At 37.7% G+C, this 21,996-nt stretch overlaps 2 protein-coding genes across 4 annotated transcripts; one reads left to right on the top strand and one right to left on the bottom strand.

Moving 5' to 3' along the window:
- The first annotated feature begins 6,515 nt into the window (after positions 1-6,515).
- Positions 6,516-9,613, top strand: LOC114468232 (ladderlectin-like). 3 transcript variants are annotated; one of them, XM_028455016.1, is made up of 9 exons: positions 6,516-6,636; positions 6,765-6,797; positions 6,885-6,929; positions 7,302-7,334; positions 7,422-7,466; positions 8,018-8,109; positions 8,499-8,624; positions 9,167-9,266; positions 9,381-9,613. In XM_028455016.1, exons 1-9 carry the CDS (start codon positions 6,588-6,590, stop codon positions 9,449-9,451), a joined length of 594 nt encoding a protein of 197 aa, XP_028310817.1. In that variant the 5' UTR covers positions 6,516-6,587; the 3' UTR covers positions 9,452-9,613. The 3 variants fall into 3 exon arrangements, with proteins under 3 accessions (XP_028310817.1, XP_028310823.1, XP_028310832.1); XM_028455022.1 differs by lacking the exons at positions 7,302-7,334; positions 7,422-7,466; XM_028455031.1 differs by lacking the exons at positions 6,885-6,929; positions 7,302-7,334 and having other exon boundaries at positions 6,573-6,636.
- Positions 9,614-19,175: 9,562 nt separating this feature from the next.
- Positions 19,176-21,221, bottom strand: LOC114472058 (lysophosphatidic acid receptor 4). The gene is made up of 2 exons (XM_028461135.1): positions 20,898-21,221; positions 19,176-19,703 (listed from the first exon to the last, which is right to left on the bottom strand). Exons 1-2 carry the CDS (start codon positions 21,219-21,221, stop codon positions 19,176-19,178), a joined length of 852 nt encoding a protein of 283 aa, XP_028316936.1.
- Positions 21,222-21,996: the final 775 nt, after the last annotated feature.

The raw sequence follows: 21,996 nt of genomic DNA on the forward strand, positions 1-21,996 counted from the left end.
TGGTGTAGAGGGAGAATAGCAGTGGGGAGAGAACACACCCCTGAGCGGCGCCAGTGCTGAGTGACTGGGCGCTAGATGTGATGCTTCCCAGCCTTACTTGCTGCTTCCTGTCAGTCAGGAAGTTGGTGATCCACTGACAGGTGGAGGCCGGCACTGTGAGCTGGGTGAGTTTCTGGTGAAGGATGTCCGGGATGATGGTGTTGAACGCAGAGCTGAAATCCACAAACAGGATCCTAGCGTAGGTCCCTGGGGAGTCGAGGTGATGCAGGATGTAGTTCAGTCCCATGTTGACTGCATCCTCTACTGACCTGTTTGCCCGATAGGCAAACTGCAGGGGGTCCAGCAGGGGTCCTGTGATGTCCTTCAGGTGGCTCAGTACCAGCCTCTCAAAGGACTTCATGACTACGGACGTCAGGGCAATGGGTCGATAGTCATTAAGTCCTGTGATGGCAGGTTTCTTTGGGACTGGGATGATGCTGGAGCTTTTGAAGCAGGATGGTACTTCACACAGCTCCAGTGATGTATTGAAGATCCGTGTGAAGGTGGGGGCCAGCTGCTCAGCACAGGCTTTCAGGCAGGAGGGAGATACTCCGTCTGGTCCTGGAGCCTTTTTGATCTTTTGTCTCTTGAATAGCTGGCACACATCTCTTTCATTGATCTTCAGGGTAGGTGGGGGGTCAGAGGGTAAGGTAGGGGGGGAAGTGGGGGGAGCAGGAAGGGCAGAGTCCAGGTGATGGGCTGATGCTAATGAGCTGGGGGGTGGGTGAGAAAACCTACAGTAAAAGCTATTCAGGTCTTCAGCCAGTCTTTTGTTATCTGCAGGGTGGGGGGAGGGTTTCCTGTAGTTGGTAACATCACGCAGGCCTTTCCACACTTCTGAAGGATCTTTGTTTAAGAAGCTTTGTTTTAGCTTCTCAGAGTAGCACCTCTTGGCTACTTTGATCTCCCTAGATAGAGTGTACTTGGCTTGCCTGAACAGGTCCCTGTCCCCACTCGAGTAGGCTTCCTCCTTAGCCTGACGTAGCATCCTGAGTTGAGGTGTGAACCAGGGTTTGTTGTTGTTGTATGTGCAGAAAGTCTTGGTCTGCACACACATGTCCTCACAGAAGCTGATGTAAGATGTCACAGTGTCAGTCAGTTCATCTAGGTTGTCTGATGCAGCTTCAAAAACACTCCAATCAGTGCAGTCAAAGCAGTCCTGTAACTCCTGCTTTGACTCCTCTGTCCACCTCTTAACAGTCCTTACTACAGGTTTAGCAGATTTAAACTTATGCCTGTAGGTCAGGATGAGGTGAATCAGACAGTGATCAGAGAGCCCCAAAGCTGCACGGGGAACAGAGTGATATGAAGCCTTTATTGCAGTGTAGCAGTGGTCCAGTGTGTTAGCACCCCTGGTGGGGCACTTTATATGCTGTCTGTATTTAGGGAGTTCGTGGGTTATTAATTTAAATTAATTAAGATTATTTCATCACAAAGTCTCTATTTAATTAGATTTTTTAAATTGAGTCCCACCACTAGTTAAAAAGACATATTAGACGAAACCAAAAATGAGTGCATATACTCCAAATATGACAATAGATGAGTTCACTATGGTTGTTGTCACTGATGTTACGTTCATTATCAGATTGGCCACTAGAGGTCAGACTTTCACATGATTTGTTGAATTCTGTCACAATGGAATTGATGAGAAGTTACACAATACACACTGACTTCAGGGTTGCCACAATGTTTTCACAATTATTTTTCAAAACTTTTCCAAAAATCTTTACCAAATTTCCATCGCTTAGTTTTGAACCGATAAAATCTATTCAAGACCATTAGAGTGCAAAAAAACAGAGGTCTGACAGTGTGTCATGGTTAGTAGCAAAAAAGTTGTGTCCATCACTTATCCATCATATAGCATCGTACAGTGGCCTAAATGCCTTTGACACCCATTTTACAATATTTTTTAGATTTTTTTGTTTTATACAAATCACTTACATGTATACAATTTTTACATGTATGAATGTAAACAGAAAAGAAAACTAAAATGAAAAATAAATAAAAATAAAAGAAAACAAAGCAAAATAAGTACAAAATAAATAACTAGGTCAAATAGGTCAAGTATTAGGAGGTCCGTCCAAATTGACTTATGATAATAATTAATAAAGGGTTGCCAAATTGAGTAAAACAATTGTTCTTTTTTCCTTAAACTGTATTTTTTTTCCAATTGTAAATATTGCATTACATCTCTGAGAAGGTTTTGATGAGTAGGAGGGATTTAATTTTTCCAGTTTAGTAAAATTAGACGTCTGGCGAGCAACATCACAAAACACAATACATTACTTTGCAAATTGTTCAAATGTACATCTGTATGTACAACACCAAATAATGACATTACTGGATCGGCTGGGAGTCTAACATTAACAATTATCTCTATTTTAAACCGTTGCCTTAGTAAAATTGTATTTGTAATTATCTTAAAAGGTCTTTGTTGTCAATATTACATTTATGCTTTAATTGTTCAAATGTTGGAAATAATTTATCAATGAAAAGGTCTTTAATTGGCGTGCACTCCTTTGAAGGTACACTGTGTAACTTTTGGCCAATAGGGGCGCTAGACTGGTAACTTTCACGCCACAAGCGCCGCACCACTGTCGCAAAAATCAACAGTCAGTCAGTCAGGCCAGCCTCCCTTGTCTTTTGATTGTGTATGCAGACAGTAGTTGACCTGAAACTTTGGGATAAGAATTGGCTCTAAGGGCCGGGGGTAGGAGGGTACGGGCGACCCCCCGTATGCCGAGTCGCCCGTACCCTCCCGTATATATATATATATATATATATATATATATATATATATTTGTATTTGTATATGTATATGTATATGTATATACACACACCAGGGTTTTTCAACCTTGGGGTCGTGACCTAATGTGGAGTCAACTAAAGCGTCTAGTAATAATAAAATAAATAAATTACTGATTAAAATTATACATACATTCATTTTTTTAATTGTTTTTATTGATTTACTTGTATTTATCTATTTTGCACAAGACATAATATCACATAAATTGACATAGAATGCACGAAGAGACAAAAAGCTCAAATAGCTTAAATATGTATTATTCTTTTTTTTTTTTTTCAAATTAAAACACCACACACAATCTCAAACAACTGTTAATTAAATATAATGGAGTATATTGGTGCATTTTGTCACTTTGTTACACAATAAAACAAATGCTTTATTTTGTGTTTTTGTCGACTTTTGGATGTCGTTCATGTCTTCTCTGCCGTTAATATTCAATCACAATAATTACAGTCCCTTAAACATGAAGTAGTAATGGAGGAGATAACAGACATAAAGTCATTCTGACTGAAAACAAACTGCTGATAAAAATCTAAATCAACTTTTTTATTAGAACAGTGAAGGTGATAAGATAGAATAAAAGTTCCCTGTATTTCCTCATCCACCAGTTTATTATTGGGACCAATCAGTGGGCTGGATCTGCTGGGAAATGTTTCCTTGTTTGAATTCTTCCTCATGGTTTAGCGGAATAGATGTAGAGAGGTTAATTACTGAACTCTGGGACTGAAATCAAAGCCTTCCACTGAATACTGATAATAAGTAATGTTTACAGTAACGTGGCCCTGCTATTCAGCACCAGAGCAAAGTCTAATCTTTATGCACGTGTTGAACACATGCTTATCAGAAAGATCAAACACAACAAAAGGAAAAGGTCAAAGTTTATTCATTAGTACAGTACATTTCATACACAAAGCAACCTGAGAACATTAAACAGAGTTTTAAATCAACAATCACATTATTCAAAGTCTACCTCTCAGTCAAAAGCACTAAAGAAAAGTTATTGAGGTTCCCCGCACAGGGAGTCATTTGTGTCAGAACCACCACTGGCTGATAGGCTACTTTAATACATGGATTGTCCAAAGGAAGCTGATTATTCCACCTTTATTCTACTCTATATCTGTCTATATCTAGTGCAGAGCGGCAAGTCTGGGTGTGCCGTGGGATTGTGTGACAACCATACATTATTATTTAGGGCCCTATGAAATCCACGTTATCAGAATACTGTTGAACGCGAAATTGAACAGAATCGGCCATCGCAAGGAATGTTTTTTTTTTAAGTTGAAATATTTCTGGGGACCGCTCATTAGGTGCTCCGCCCTCCCCCCTCCCATCCTGGCCACATTAAACACCACCTAAACCTCCCCAAACAGTGTCTAAACTACCAAAAAACTACACAAATCATCACTGACGCCTAAATACAGAGCTGACCAGTGCCCGCTTAACTTTGCTGTGTCTGTGAAACTCCTTCCGTTTCTCATCAAGAGCAGCAGTGCTCACTGAAAACATGAGTCAGCTTTAATCATCTTCATCTGTTCAGAGTGTTTGATCAACATCTCATCAGAGCTACAGAAGATCTGTGGATAAAGTTGTTCTGTTGTTGTGGACGAGACCATCGATACCAGTGATTGTAGAGTCTGAAACATCGTAGATTATTAATAACTACTGATACTGTAAAATATTGTGATCCCTAGTGGTGAAATAACTGATGCATCCTTGTGTTCATTTGTTTTTGTTTAATTATTATGGTCTGGAATGATGTCATCAGGATCATTTAAATTAGGTTAATTTAAATTAAGTTGATCAAAACTTAATCAATAAACCTGATCAGATTCAGTAAACTATTGATCCCTGAGATGGAATTACAATATAGTGACATTAATGATGTTCTCATACATCTTTATATGATGTATAAATAATTAAAAAGGAACAGTCAAAATAATCCATCTACCTTTTTATTGTATCATACTTTATTTTTTACATACATTTTTGTTTAATTGTGGGTTTTTTGTTTATTAGTATTTATTTTGTTTCCTCACAGGAGTTATAAACTATTTTTTTCTGAAAAATGTATTAATATTTCTAAAAAAAAAAAACAGAATTTAAAAAAATTCTTTTGGAAAATGCAAAATTTGGGAAAAAACAAAACGAAATTTGGAAAAAAAAATTAAACGGATTTTATAGGGCTCTAATTATTGCAATATACAACTATGTACACATAAATAGTTTTTTTACTTTACTACTTTGTATTCGCTCGGTTCATAATACAATGACAAACTCTATACATATTTTTAATTTTTTATCTTTTGTTAATAAATATTTCATAAGTAATATACTTGTCTGTCACATTTTATTTAACGTTAGTAAATAATTATGCACATTTACAGATATTGTACATGATATGAATGATAACATGTTATAAAGTCTATTTTGAACAATGTGTGCCTTCAGATTTTTACTTGTCCTTTGGTGTACCTTGGGCACCAAAAGTTTGGGAACCATTGAAGTGAACTCTATATCAGGGCTTCTCAACCTTGGGTTCAGGACCCCATATAGGGTCGCTAGACACCAAGAGGGGGTCGCCAAAGGCCTTCAAGAAACTAAGAATATTTTTTCTAACAATTTGAGCCTGTTTTTTTCTTATTTTTACCCTTTTTCTGAAACTACACCAAACATTCCATATTTTAACCTATTTTATCACATTTTCTTACCAAATCTTTGCTCCTTTTAATGCATTTTTGCTACATTACTCCCATTACTGCCACTTTTACATCAAATTTCATTGCCTTTTTTGCAAATTTTTTCCACATTCAAGACATTTTTAGCACCAACAAGTATAAACCCTTTCCACCACTTTTCCACCTAATGTCACAAAAAAATGGACCCATTATTGTCACTTTTACCTTCTTTTCACCACAATTCATGCTTATTTTTGCCAGTTTAACCACATTCACCATTTTTCTTGCCCATTAATTGCCAGTTTAAACAAATTGTTCCAATATTGACACTTTGAAACCTTTTTACCACTTTTTCTGTCTGTTTTTGTCGACTCTAATTTTCAACTTTTAACCATTTTCTGTGGTTTTTAAAATCCCATTTCATCACCTGTTCCTCCATTTTTTAGTCACTTTTAATCCATTTTATTTCTGATTAAAACAATGATTTCCATCTTTAAGATGACTATAATAATAATAAACGTTCCTGGATAACAGTGAATATTATTCAGATGAATAAATAAATGTGGTTATCACAGATTCATAGAACAATAAACCATCATCTTACTGACTTTATGGATGGACCCCAGAAATCTCTCCCCTTTATTCCCCCTTATAGATTACCCTGTCTCCACATGACTGTTCTTCAATGTTCATGTCTGTGTTCAACCACCTTCAGCTACAGTGGGGGTCCTTGCTCTCTGAGACCTTTATTTTGGGGGTCACGGGCTGAAAAGGTTGAGAACCACTGCTATAGAGGATTTATTCCTTTTATAATCTCCACGGTGATGCCAAGTGTGTGTCAGATCACAGCTTAGATGAACGACTGGGAGCGGTAAGTGTGAACACTTTAGTGCTTTCAGGAAACACTTCAGAGTTCACCATCACATGGTGATTGTGCTGATTGTGTTGAGTCAGCACGTGTTTCCCTGCAGACACGCCCTCATGGAGGCGACCTGCTGCAGCTCAGGGTGTGTATATAAGAGCAGCTGATAGCTGAACATCACACACATCATCCTGAGATCATCACCATGAAGAGTATCCTGCTCCTGTCTGCTCTCCTCTGGGCTGCATCTGCAGGTGAGATCATCAGGAGCTACGGCTCTACTCCAAGCTCCTCCTCCTCCAACTTCTTCTCCTTCTCCTACTTCTGCTTCTTCTTCTTCTTCCTCTTCCTTCTCCTCACACACATGTTTTCTCTTGTGCAGCTCCAGCTGAACTCCAAGCTGCTGCTGCTGTAGGTGAGTGTTGAAGTTTACTGTGATGTAGACGTTCAGACACAAAGAGCTTCACCTGTTTAACAGCTGCTCTGCTGTTTGATTCCTCAGAGGCAGCCGCAGAGTCACCGATGGAAGACGTGGCTGCTGTTGAAGGTTTTTATGTTACTTTGGACCAGATTTACAGCAACATTTGTGAAATTTGTGGTGTTTTTTTCTCATTAAAATATAATGTTAAATCTAAATGTCACGGGTGAAACTAAATATTTAGCAACGATAGCTAATACTAGATAATTATGTAGTTTCATCGGTGACATTTAGATTTACCATTTAGATTTAACATTTAGATTTAACATTTAGATTTAACATTTAGATTTAACATTTAGATTTAACATTTAGATTTAACATTGAAATTGAACATTTCGATTTAACATTCAAATTTAAAAATTCAATTTCAAATTAGATTTAACTTTTAGATTTAGATGCAACATTTATCATTGTTCTCAGCTCTTTTCTTCTCTTGTGCAGCTCCAGCTGAACTCCAAGCTGCTGCTGCTGTAGGTGAGTGTTGAAGTTTACTGTGATGTAGACGTTCAGACACAAAGAGCTTCACCTGTTTAACAGCTGCTCTGCTGTTTGATTCCTCAGAGGCAGTCGCAGAGTCACCGATGGGCAACAAGGCTGCTGTTGAAGGTGCAGCTTCTCCTCTGAACATTTTTATGTTACTTTTGACCAGATTTACAGCAACATTTGTGTAATTTGTGGGGTTTTATTTCATGTAAAAATACAATGGTAAATCTGAGTGTTAAATCTAAATGTCACGGGTGAAACTAAATATTTAGCAAATATCGCTAATACTAGCTAATTATGTAGTTTCACTGGTGAGATTTAGATTTAACATTTAAATTTAACATTTAAATTTAGATTTAACATTTAACATTTAGATTAAACATTTAAATTTAGATTTAGATTCAACATTTAACATGTTTTTCAGCTCTTTTAAATTAAGGTTAAATACATTTTTATTCCACACTGTTTTTATTAGATATTATCCAGTTTTTTTTTTTGATGGATACATGTTTTACATGTTTTGATTTTTCCTCATTTTTTAAATGTAATTTATATGGTGTGCTAGCGCTACTGTGATGTTTGTTTTGTGTAAAGCACTTTGAATTGTCCTGGACATGAAGAGTGCTATACAAATAAAGCTGACTTGACCTTTTCCCTCCTCTGTCTCTCTGCAGCTAATTTTAACTTCTGTCCACAAGACTGGCTCAGTCATGGCTCTCGCTGCTTCAAGTTCATCAGCTCTCCCATGACCTGGTACAATGCTGAGGTAGTGCTGCTGCTCATCTCCACATGCAAGTCATCAACACTAGCTGGGTTTCCATTACAGATTTTTACAAAATATAATTACGCTTTGAACGTGTTTCCTTTGAACGTGTTTCCTTTGAACGTTGTTTTGGAGCCTCTGAACTCCAGTGAGTGTTTTTTTTCCATCACCAGTTTTTATTGCACTATTTAGATTTTGTGCATTTCCAAGAGTAATGGAAACGCAGCCAGTGTTACAGGGAAACATGCAGGACAGGACCCTCTAGGACTGACTTAGACAATCACTATTGGTCCACATTGGAACCACAGAAAAACAATGTTTTCCCACACTTTCCATCAGATCACCTCAACTAAAGCAGTTTGTGTGATTCTAACAGATCCTTCTTCCAACAGGAGCATTGTAACAATCTGGGCGGCCACCTGGCCTCCGTCGTCAACCCTCAGGAATACAACTACCTCCAGCAGATTGTCCAACTAACCGGTCAGACCAATGTGTGGCTGGGAGGCTTCGTCCTGCAGGTAAACACAGGAGGGGGGGCACGACTGAGAACGGAAATAAAAAAAAATAATAGTTCACATAGTAACAGTTGGTTGTAGAAATGTAACAAATTACTTTATTTACTTTAAAACATACTTAAGTACCAATAAAATGACTTATTTAGTTCCTATAAAAGTAACTCAATTACAGTAACACGTGTACTTGCAATCTATTATTTTCACCTCCACATAAGAGTTCAGTAAAAGCTGTTATTTTCAAAAGCAGAGAAAACATGGATTTACATATTTAAGATGACTATATACTATGGCACAAATAATAATACACGTTCCTGGATAACAGTGGATATTATTCAGATGAATAAATAAATGTGGTTATCACAGATTCATAGAACAATGGACCATCATTTTACTGACTTTATGGATGGACCCCAAAAATCTCTCCCCTTTATTCCCCCTTATAGATGGTCCTGTCTCCACATGACTGTTCTCTGGAACCTTTATTTTGTGGGGTGAAAAGGTTGAGAACCACTGCTCTTATTCTGAACATGATGTTTGTCCCTCAGGGTCGCTGGATGTGGATTGACCGCCAGGGTTTCTACTACAACAACTGGTCTACTCAGTCGTCCTCCACCACCTACCCTTGCATCTACTTACGATCTACCAGTAAGTCATTGGGAACCAGCCGCTCTCTGTGGGACACAGATGAGCATTCAGCACACTCTGTCAGTGAATCCTAGCTTGATGCTGTGTTGATGTTGTGTCTGTGTTAAATTGCAGCTGGTTGGAGTAACACTCAGTGTACCAGTAGTCTCCGCTTCATCTGCTCCAAGAACCCATTCGGCTGCTGAGGAACACTCCAGCTTTACTATACATTCAACTGCAACATTCATCTTTTTATATTCTTCATTTTTTAAAGTGTTTTTTGACTTTTTATTGTGCATTAATTGAAGTGCTGTTTGTGTTTTTATGTGTCAGTTTTCATTAACCAATAAAAGTTGTGAGAAATGTCAGTCTGTGGTTTTTCTCTAAAGAAACAAAATCAAATGTGCACGTTTGACTGTGTGGGAGTTAATGTAAAGTTTAGAAATGATTTAAATTAATTTGAAAGATGATCCTTAACCTTTAAAATGTGACTAAGACGGACAAACTGCAAAAGCAACCACTACTTGTTGCACAAGCTCCAACAACTCGCTACGCTGCTAGCACAGCGAAGCTGGCCTCAAACACAGATAGTGAGCCAAATGTTGGAGATGGAACACAACCAAATTCCACGAATTACGCCAACCCAGTGAGCAAAAGTGATCTTGACACGCTCCTAAACAAACTACGTGACAGCTTCAAAGAGGACATGACCACGCTAGTAAAACAAAAACCGAGACCCTTCATCGTGAAGTTTGTCAAATACCAAGACAAGGAAAGAATCATAAAACAAGCTGGACAGCAATCTTTAGAGAACCGCAGCGCTGCGATCAGAGTTTACCATGACATCAGCGATGCACTGGCCAGGACGCGTGGTGCGTTCAAAGCGGTAAAGAATACTTTACCAAAATGAGATCAAGAATTTATATCCATACCAAAATCTGGTCTGGACATAAATACTAGGACTTTGACTCTCTGGAGGAAGCCCAGAGATTTGTGGACCAACACTTTTCATCTTCAAGGGACAAAGACAAAACTTAAGGACACATCCCGGTTACAACACCTGCAGATTAAACTGTAAGTGGGGTGAAATTAAATATAGTCATTGTAAACTAAACATTTAAGGCTAAGACACAAAAAAAACAAACAAACATAGGCTACACTTTCAAACTGAACCCTCTGTGTAGCTTCATGGACAAAATGAAAGCAACACACGTCCAGCTGCTTGTACCAGTTTTGGCTTCAAGCTTAGGAAAACTGTATGTGCACTTTGTTTCAAATCCTTATCTTTATTTATGGGATTACATAAATTGTATACTACTTTTTTCTGTACTAATTCATTTGTCATGATCATCTGCGATGCCTTCAACAATATTATATTTGACATGTACTATTATATTTTATGATTAAACATGGGTGATATATCTAAAAAAAAGGGTAACAGTCTAAGGTTTGCATCATAGAATATCAAAGGTCTCAATAGTCCAGTTAAAAGAAGTAAAAAAAAAAAAGATCATTTAAAATACTTAAAAGCAGATATATCCTTTCTATAATAGACACACTTAATAATCAAAGATCACCACAGGTTAAAAGTGTCATGGGTTGTTGGCCAAACCTTTCATTCCAAATTCACAGGTAAAACCAGGGGTACTGCTATCATAGTGCATAAGAAATACTGTTTATTCCAACTAAGGTGGAAGCTGATGCACATGGGCGTTTCTTAATAGTTACAGGTTCCTTAAATAACACAAATGTTGCTTAAATGTAAATGCTCCAAACAAGGATGATGAATCTTTCTTTCAAAAAATAATTTCCCTTCTGTCTGACTTGAATATTTACCGTCTTATTCTGAGGGGAAATTTAAAGTGTGCACTTTAAATCACCCCCCCACCACACTACCAGCCTGTCATTGCCTGATCTCATTACATCTCAGAAGCTAAGCAGGTCTGGACCTGGTTAGTAGGTGGATGGAGACCACTGAGAATTCCAGGGGCCACAGTGGGGGACAGTCACCCCAGTGGAATCTGTCATTGTGTCCTTGGGCAAGGCACTTCACCCACATTGCCTAGTATGAATGTAGTGTGTGAGTGTTGGTGGTGGCGGTCGGAGGGGCCAATGGCGCACATTGGCAGCCTCGCTTCCGTCTACAACAGTAGCTTACCACCACTAAGTGTGGAGTGAAAGAATAATCCCTAATTCTGTAAAGCGACTTTGAGTGTCCAAAAAAGCGCTATATAAAATTGATGCATTATTAACATTATTAATCCTTTACTGGATAAATCTTAAAAAAAATGCCCCCCCACCTGAAAATGTCAAAAGCAATTTCATTATTTATAGACCCCAGGAAACGCTAAAGACGGTGGAGGCTAGTAATGTCACAGCTTTAGAATGTCGTCTTGTTGTGTGTTTGGGTGACAGAATAGGAGGAATAACGTTAGTGGACGTAAATTAAAGATTTATAGGATTCCAGCGGACGCTCATGCTCAGAAAAAACTAAGACAGTTGTGGTTTTGCCTCCAGGCTAAGCCCCGCCCAACAAAATATGTTGCAATGTTTTCAAACAATCACAGAGTTAATGGATCAAATAGGGGGTTCAGATCCATGGCAGGTTTTTAACCTTACTCAAGCCCTCATAACACATTTTTTAGAATTGATTATTTCTTATAATTTCCTTCCCAATATTACAAATACAACCTACTCAAGTATAGTGATATCAGACCATGCCTGTCTTTTATTACACATGGCTTTGGCACCAATAAAAAAAAAAATACAGATTTAACTGTATTTTATTGAATGATGATCATTTTTATACAGCAATATCCAAGGCCAACGATGACTTTTTGACAAATAATACCTCACCCTCTCTGCTGTGTGAAACGCTTAAATCTGTTATACGAGGTGAGATCATAAGCTATATTGCAAGACAAAATAAACTGAAAAAAGCAAAAAAAAAATGTCAATCTGCTGATAGTCAGATAAAAAAAAGTAAAAACCTCCTGAGGTAAAATTACTAGAGATTCCTCTTTGATTAAATAAACTTTTAAAATGTACTATTCTAAGCTGTACACCTCTCAATCCCCCACAGAAGAGACGTATGTGATGAATTTTTTATACACTAGACCTTCCGTCTTTAACTAGTTAAGAAACAAGTCAAATGTATAAGCCATCGATCTATCTATATATACAATAAAGACAGAAAGGTCTGTGTGTGCGTGTGTGTGTGTGTGTGTGTGTGTGTGTGTGTGTGTGTGTGTGTGTGTGTGTGTGTGTGGAGCGAATATCTCCCTTACGTGGTGCGAGTTCGACCTGAAACTTTGTCAACGGCTTACAAATACCCCAAATGTGTTTATCTGTTATTTTGGAGTGATTTAGTCATTTCCAAATGTGTAATGGCAACAAAAAACAATAATTATACAAAAAAGGCACAAAAAGACAACTGAAAAATAAAGAAATACTCAAAATACACAAAACTAAATATTTAAACAAAAAAATACACAAAAATAATTGTTTACACAAAATGACTCCTGAATCACACTACAATGGAAACAAAAAACAATAGTTATACAAAAAATGCACAAAAACACAACTGAAAGATACACAAATACACATGACTCCAAAAATCATGCGTTACAGAAAAATACACCAAACAAAAATATATAAAAGTGATGATGAAGTTTTACACATGTCCCATAAAGTTAAACCAGGAAAATTGCACCCACATTTTGCACCCGCAAATATACCCCTTATGCTCCCACATGAATGCATACTTCCGACGGGCACTGAACATTACAGAAAAATACACCAAACAAAAAAAAAAAAAGTAGTTAAAAAAAACAACACATTTATCATGCGAATGTCCCAAATTAAACCAGGGAAATTGCACATGCTATTTTACTTTGCACCTGCAAATATACCCCTTTATAACACTACAGAATATGTTGTTATTATTATGCCCATAATTCACAACTCTTCTTAAGCTCCCACTATATGAATACATGCTTCCGACGGGCACTGTACCTGCCACTACACCTAACTACTGAAAATAAAAAATAGGTTTAGTGAAAGTTCAGCAGGCAGGTACATGTGGATGGACTGGTGCACATAAATTTAGAATGGATTCACCCCCCCCCCCCCCCCCCCAACACACACACACACACCAAACGACAACAAAAATATGAAAATGACTCAAAATGCAAAAAATGCACAAATGACGTAAAAAACAAAAAAACTAAACAATATTTATACAGGAAGTTCATAAAACGACAAAAGAAATGCGCAAAAATATAAAAAAGGCTCCAAAAACACAGAAAATAATTCCAAAAACATATATTACATAAAAATACACCAAACAAAAACATGAAAATGACTCAAAATACACTAAACTAAATAATTATACAAATAATACACTAAAATGACAACAGAAATGCACAAAAATACACCAAAAAAAACAAACTAAAATACACAAAATGACTCCAGAATCACTACAATGGCAACAAAAACAATAATTATACAAAAAATGCACAAAAAGACAATAGGGAGATACAAAAAAAACACATAATGACTCCAAAAACATACATTACAAAAAATGCATCAAACAAAAAAAAAAAAAAAAAACGAGTATAAAAAAACAACAAACACATTTATCATGCACATGTCCCATAAAATTAAACCCCATATACCCCTTTATAATGATACAGAGTATGTTGTTGTTATGCCCCTTATTGACAACTCTACTTAAGCGCCCACTATATGAATACATACTTCCGACAGGCACTGTACTAGTTGATAATAAATGAAATTAAAAGCTCAATAATGTCAATGCAGAATGGAAAAGCCCCTGGACCAGACGTGTACTCAATAGAATTTAATAAAAAATTCCAAGACCAACTTGCCCCCCTTCTACTAAAAATGTTCAACAACTCTCTCGCTCAGAATCCTTCCCACAGACATTAATTGAAGTCACTTTAACATTTATTTCAAAATATTGTAAAGAAGGCGACAAATGTAGTTCTAACAGACCAAAATGACTCTAAAATGCAGACTATAAGATTTCAGCAAAATTACATTCTTGCCTAATATTATTTCATCAGATCAAACGGGATTTATGAAAAACCATCACTCGCTCCAACATTCGGCACCTTCTCAATATCCTCTCTTCTCCTGCATCCAATGAAACCCTAGAAATAGTGGTCTCATTTAATGTAGAGAAAGCCTTTGATAAAGTTGAATGAAGCTTTCTTTAGTTCAAAATGTAAATCATGGATAAAGCTTCTCTACTCCACACCAAATGGTAATTTACTGTCTACAGTTAGTACTAGTCTACTGTCTACAGTTAGTACTAGTCTACTGTCTACAGTTAGTACTAGTCTACTGTCTACAGTTAGTACTAGTCTACTGTCTACAGTTAGTACTAGTCTACTGTCTACAGTTAGTGCTAGTCTACTGACTACAGTTAGCGCTAATCTACTGTCTACAGTTAGTGCTAATCTACTGTCTACAGTTAGCGCTAATCTACTGACTACAGTTAGCGCTAATCTACTGTCTACAGTTAGCGCTAATCTACTGTCTACAGTTAGCGCTAATTTACTGTCTACAGTTAGCGCTAATTTACTGTCTACAGTTAGCGCCAATCTACTGTCTACAGTTAGCGCCAATCTACTGACTACAGTTAGCGCTAATCTACTGTCTACAGTTAGTGCCAATCTACTGTCTACAGTTAGCGCTAATCTACTGTCTACAGTTAGCGCTAATCTACTGTCTACAGTTAGCGCTAATCTACTGTCTACAGTTAGCGCTAATCTACTGTCTACAGTTAGCGCTAATGTTTTCATTTTGGAACGACTGCTCTGTCCTCTGTGCATTTTGGCTTCTCTCTCAGCTGAACGTACGGACGTGTGTTGTCCCCTGTACGCACGTGTAACACACGCACACACGGAGAAACACACACACACAGACAGACAGAGTGAGAGAGAAACACACACACAGAGAGATGATTTTCACATACACACACACACTGTTGGACTCTATCCAGGCGTAGCGCCCCTCATTGGCCAGTTTAGTGACAGGTCACGTGATTAAGACACTACATACTTGTAATAAGTCTGCTATTAATACATAGATTCCCAAAACTAACAGCGTTAGTGCCACAACGTTGTGGTTTCTCACCTTTCTCTCTGCCTAAATATCAATAAACCATTACAACACAAACACTATTTTTATTTTTATTTTAAATTTAATTTGATTTCATGTTTGATATATCTGGGGTCCACTCTAAAATGCCTATGAGCAACACACACTCAAACACACACACAGATGATTACAGTATTTCATTTTATTTTATTTTAATATTACTGTTATCATCATTATAATTCTTTTTTTATTATTTTACTGTTAGTTTCTGTTGGCTTTGTGGTTGTCCCTGAAGAAACGACATTTTCAGTGAAAGCTCTTAATGAATGAAATCACCTTCAACTCTTATGCTAATGAAATGTCAACATCATACAAAGGACCAAGCTTCAGAAGGTAATCGACAATCAAAGGACTCAACTTTCCCATTCAGCAAAGCAATGCTGCAACAAAATGACTCGCTCAGTCCCAAATCAACTCTTCATCGTCTATGGAATGGGCCAATGCTGGGATTAACACATCCTGCCCCATCATCAAAGACTGAGAACCTGTGGGCGTCGGAGTTGGTTGGACACTCCCCCACCAATGAGTTGCGGGTTGAACGCCATCATTACTGCCTGAACGATGCGGCAGCAACTGCAGACTGATCACACGTCTGCTGGCCACTAGGAAATCAAGCCACAAGATTGTTCACATGAATTCCACCACCTTTGGTGGTAGTGCTATATCACTTTGGCCTTGAACTCTGTCGGGGGGCGGGGGGGGGGGGGGGGACAACTAGCTTCTCCTTCGATAGGACAATACTAACCCCTCTGTTTTCTGACTATACGCAAGATTATTTTGTTTTCATTCATTCTCTGACACGCTTTGAGAAACACTTAAAAGAAGATGCGCTCTAAGCAGACAGACCAGCCATACTGTCACACACTCACGTTCATAACTATGAGAGTGTCTTTTCGACTCCGATCCTGCCTCCTTCAGCCGTCATGCCTGGTCTTCTTATGATGCAGGATGAGAATTAAAGGGAAGTATTGTCCATAACTATAACTGGGAAGCAAAGGGGAAATAGATTGAAATAGACACGCGACAATATGACATAGTGTGGATGTTCTAACATAATATCTATTCCAGAGACTACAGAGACTTCCAGTCCAACTGCGAAAGTGGGGACAAATCTTCAAATTTCCAAAACGAGCGTACAGTTGATCCTGGCTTTGACCTTTATGGCTGAGGAGGAGGAGGTCGAGGAGGCTGGAGGGCACAAAGGCAGGCGGACACAAGAGAGAAGAAAACGGAGACACATCCAAAATGATCAGATAAGTGATTTTCCAATGATATTTATCATATAGTTTTAAGAATCCAAATGTATTCTTATGTAAAAAAGGGAAGGGAGGAGCCAACATCCCTCTGATTTTTGAATTATATTTTATCATGGGAAAATAATTTACCTCAAAACCCTCCAACCATTTTCTTCCCCCACCAGCACTTAGCGTGCAAGACCATGAAACACTTTCACTGGGTTGAAATATTTTTTAGGATAAAATTAAATTTTCTCAACATTGGGTTGGTGGCCCAATCTGGGTCGCCTGAGATTTAAAGAGGGTCCTCCTGAAATTCTTGATAACTTATAGATATAAATGAGATAGTTTAAAGTTAAGTAACTTCCGAGCATTTAAGGAAGCTCTCCAAACCGTGCTATGGCTCTTCACTCCTCCTAATTCATGTCACCAAATGAGGTCAACCGCAAATTTGCCGTGACACCCCCATTTCTTCTGCTGGCCGAGCTGCATCTTTGGGCCCGGGGCGGTGCTTGGGTTCGCAGAAGCAGTTCTTGCACAAACATTGGTCATACAGTAGATGCACTGGCATGTCTTGGGCTGTGGGATAAAACTCATAGTGGGCTTAACCTTAAAAACATTGATCCCAAATACCAGTTTCAGGTATTACCATTCACTCCTTCCCTCTGTCCACAGCCACCACCATTATACATAAGCTTCACACTTGGCACCAGACTGGCTGAACTGATTACACAACATAATAAGCACAATATGCACAACTATAACATCATATCTCACTCTCACTATAAAGCAGTCAACTCCTCCCCACCCTTTCCATTTCCTACCCTGACTCCCTCTTCCATGTTCCCTTCCCCCCTCACCTAGGTGTAACACTGCCCTACCTTTGATAAAGTGTTTCTTGCCCTTCCTTAGGGAGGGCTGGTGATGATCACAATTCTGCAATAAAATAAATTCATTTATTTAATTGCAATAACAAAACATGCATTACTGTCTTAAAAATATTACACTTCTGGTAGTGTTGACCTTTGACAGAATGTGCAAAAAGAAGAAGAAAAAAAAGAACGTACAGCTCAAGAAAATGTTCAAGTTGCAATAAAAATCCTCAATGCTGAAGTTTTAAAGACACCACAACCTTATTTTAACACCATTATTTAAATTTGGGTCAACTGACATTTAAGCATTCTCCCCCGATGATAAAATGAGCACCATCGGGCAAAGGTTTGCATGCCTGTTATAATGGAAATAAGAATATAAATTATTCATAAGCTTATACAGGACTATAATATATAGATTTAGTATTTTTATTTCATTCTTATTACTGTACATTTCATGTGACTCCATCGTATTACCAGGCGACCCCATATGGGGTCACGACCCCAAGGTTGAAAACCCCTGCTCTATTGTCTGTTTTTTTTAACTTTACATAATGTACTTAGTCACACCTGAGACTGAAGCTAATTGGTTCCACTGTGAGTTGGTGAATGTGTGTCTCCTAATGAATGAGTTAAAAGTGTAATCAGTGGCTGCTCCTATTCCTCAGGGACACACAAGAGGATTTTTAATGAATAAAATAGACCAGACATGGGCCACGTGTGGCCCTCAGTCTAATTAGTGTGGCCCCCCAAATAAACAAACAAAATTACAAAAAAAAGAACACAGGACAACTAAAAATTCCAAAATTTAATAAAATAAAGACATATACTCTGACTCAAACATACAAAATTACAGAAAACTACACAAGGACAACAAAAATAACAGATGCACATGCGGCCCTTGGTCTAATTTTTTTGCAGCCCCCAGAGTAAAGGAAAAAAAGACAGAAAATTACCAAAAAACAACAGCAGAAATACACAAAATGACTCCAAAAAAGTAAAACATACAAAATCACAAAGAAATACACAAAATAAAAATAAATATACACAAAAGAAAACATAAAATATGCAAAGATACTCAGAAAACACAGAATATAACTACAAAAATATCCAAAATAACAACACAAATGAATTAAAAAGTAAAATGGCAACAAAAATACACAAAGACTCCACACAAAATGACACAATTACAGGTCAAACACTAAATGACCACAAAACGACACAGAAATTACTTTATAAAAACAAAAAAAAGGACAACAGAAATACAATTGACTCCAAAAACAAACAAAACAACAGCAAAAACACACAAACCCTTTGTTGTTTCCTGCGTTAATGCTCAGATTGGTCATTTTTCTAAATTATGACATGAATGTTGATCATGTGAATCTTCAGCGAAGGCTTTAAAACTGCAGTAGGACGGATACTACTCAACAAAAACGTTGCAGATCATTTTAAATAAAGTTGGATTAATCCACTCTGGGTTAATCTCAGTGTACGTGAATGAAAATATTGACATTATTTCTACAGAACTACAGATTCACATTGTAAGGCAATGTTGATCATTGTTTGAGCAACCAAGACAACTCTATACGATAGATGCAGCACATTGGAAACATCTGCTCTATAATGCAGATGTTTCATGTAGAAGCAGTGTTGTGTGTCTTAGAGAAACAGTGCTGGCAGAAGTCCATGTGCTCCATCTTTGAGATGTAGAGCAGAGGCTCAATGCTGCAGCTTAAATCCATGATGGCGAACACACTGGGCTTGATCTTACAGTTAAACGCCACAAACGAGTAGTAGGATGCAAAGGGCAGGAGCGCCACCGGTGGAAGGTAGTTGACCACGATGATGGCCAGGTTGATCAGAACCATCTTAAAGGCCTTCTTCTTCACAGGATGCATTGTCTCCTTCCCTCTGACGGAGCGGCGCAGCGCCCAGATGATCGAGATGTTACAGAAGAGCATGACGGCGAACGCAAACAGAATGACACTACTGAAGATGATGTTAGCGACGCTGCTGTGTCCCAGGATGCTCTTTGTTAGGCCGAAGGCCAGGATAGGGATCCAGACCAGCCCAGAGGTGCCGAGGCGGATGCTGTTGTCACGGATACCGCTGAACTGCACAGGGTGAACCACGGCCATGTATCGATCCAGACAAATGCAAACCTTAGAGGACATGATCCATTAATACATTATTAGTTAGTGACATTAGCTGAACAAAAACAAATAGCTGCTGCACAGAAATGGTTGGGCACAATTATTATTTTAATTAAATACAATTGTGGCGTATTTGTAATTTTAAATATCTTTTGCTGTCGTAATAGTAATTAAATTGTAATTGAGTTTAGGTAATTGACTTTGTAATTGTAATTGCCATGAAAATTCTATAAAATAGTCAATTATAATTTAATGCAAAACTGTGGAACCATGTTACAGTTCTATGTACGGTTCTACACATATGTAGTTAACAATTATTAAAACATGTTTTATATCATTGTAATCATAATTGAATTGTTATTGAACATGAGTAATTGAAAACTTAATTGTAACTGAAAAATGTAATTGACCCCAACCCTGCTGCACAGCAATGATTGGGGTCAGGCAATACTAGTCATTTAAGTTCTGAGCAACAAGCAAAGTGTAGGAAGTGTACTTTTGCTCCCCTATGGAGGGGGAGCAAAAGTACAGGCTTTTCTGTAGTTTTTTTTCCTTTTTTAATCTGTGCTGTCCTAATAATACTCCTGTCTTTATCTGAGCACCCCGAGGACCCCTGCTGCCACTTAGCTGCCCCCAATGCTGTCCACAACAGTCCCAATATTACTGTGGGTCCCACATAATGCCTCATTTAAATTTGAAAAGTGTGTCTGGTAATCAGTCTTTTGTCTCTACAGTGTGTGTGAGTATTTATTAGTATTACCAACCATGAGTAACTCTCTAACTACATTCATCATCACCTTCACCAGTTCAACCAATCACTCTTGGCTTTAAAATTAGGCAATAACAAAGATTAAAAAAACAAAAAAATACTTTGGCCATCAGAGGGTTAACAATGTCCAAATTTTCCAGGGGTGCTTGTGTACCGTGCGATCACCCTATACTGTGAAAAATTCCTGGTGTTTTATTTCAGTTGAGACTAGAGGTGTCCCAATCTGATATTGATATCGGATATCGGTCTGATATCATCAAGAAAATGAATATCGGATTTTATCTGACAGCATCTAAAATCGCCGCGCTCCGATAAAATGTTCCGCTGCAGCTGGCCCAGTTGGAGACTCAATGAGAAGATCTTACACAAAACATTGTTACCCTGTGGAAAGTGATAAATTGTGCTCTGACCAAATAGAAACTCCAAAAACTCACCAGGAAGAGCGGAGCTAGGTCTTTCATCCCATAAGCAAACCTGATTAAGTACCAGATGTGATATTTGTGCACGAGCAAGTTGTTCACCAGATCGATGGGCGTCATCAGGCAGAAGAAGGCATCCAGCATGGCCAGGTTAAAGATGAACGTGTCCGATGTGGAAGCGTCTTTTTTCTTGGAAGCAATCTGCCAGATGACTGAAATATTAGAGGGAGTCCCTAAAACTAGGTTAAGGACTTTAACGCCGTAGTAAAAGACAAAACCATAAGGAGCCACGGCACACTCCACCAACTGGTACCAAGGCACGGTGCCATGGTAGCTCATGTTAGCGGATGCTGTCACAGTGCTGTTTATCACCATTTTTAGAGTTTGGATGAAGGACTGGGAATATAAAAGGAAAACAGAAAGATAAAGGTTGAGATATACTTTAGACAACAAGCAAAATTACAGAAAACTACACAAAAAACAACAAAAATACACAAAAAAACAACTAAAATGATCAAAATTACTCTTAAGACACACAAGATGACTAAAACAATACATTAAAAAAATTAAAAATATACATAAACAAACAAAAATGTACGAAATGAGAACAGAAAAACACAAAATGATATTAAAATAGCACAGAAAAGCAAAAAAAATAGGCACAACATGCATGTAAGAACACACAAAAAACAACGCACACAAAATTTGAAATATTATACAAAAAAAACAACAAAAATACATGAAAGACAACTTAAATGTTCAAAAGTACTTAAATACACACACGATGACTAAAAAATACACAACAGGAAAAGTATGCATAACAAAACAAAAATACACAAAAGGAGAACAGAAATTCACAGACATAAAATAGCACAAAAAAGCAACAAACATGTAGAAAATGTCACATGGAGAAATATTATACAAAAAACAAACAAAAATGCACAAAATATGAACAAACAACTAAAATATTCCAAATTACTCTAACACCCAAGATGACTAAAAAATACACAAACATACTACAACAAAAATGACTATAAATGATGCTGAACTGCTACAAAATACAAAAAAAGAGAGCAGAAATATACAAAATAGTCAATAAAACAGCACAAAATGG

The sequence above is a fragment of the Gouania willdenowi genome, chromosome 1, assembly GCF_900634775.1.
Source record: "Gouania willdenowi chromosome 1, fGouWil2.1, whole genome shotgun sequence".
In the NCBI taxonomy this organism is placed as follows: Eukaryota; Metazoa; Chordata; class Actinopteri; order Blenniiformes; family Gobiesocidae; genus Gouania; species Gouania willdenowi.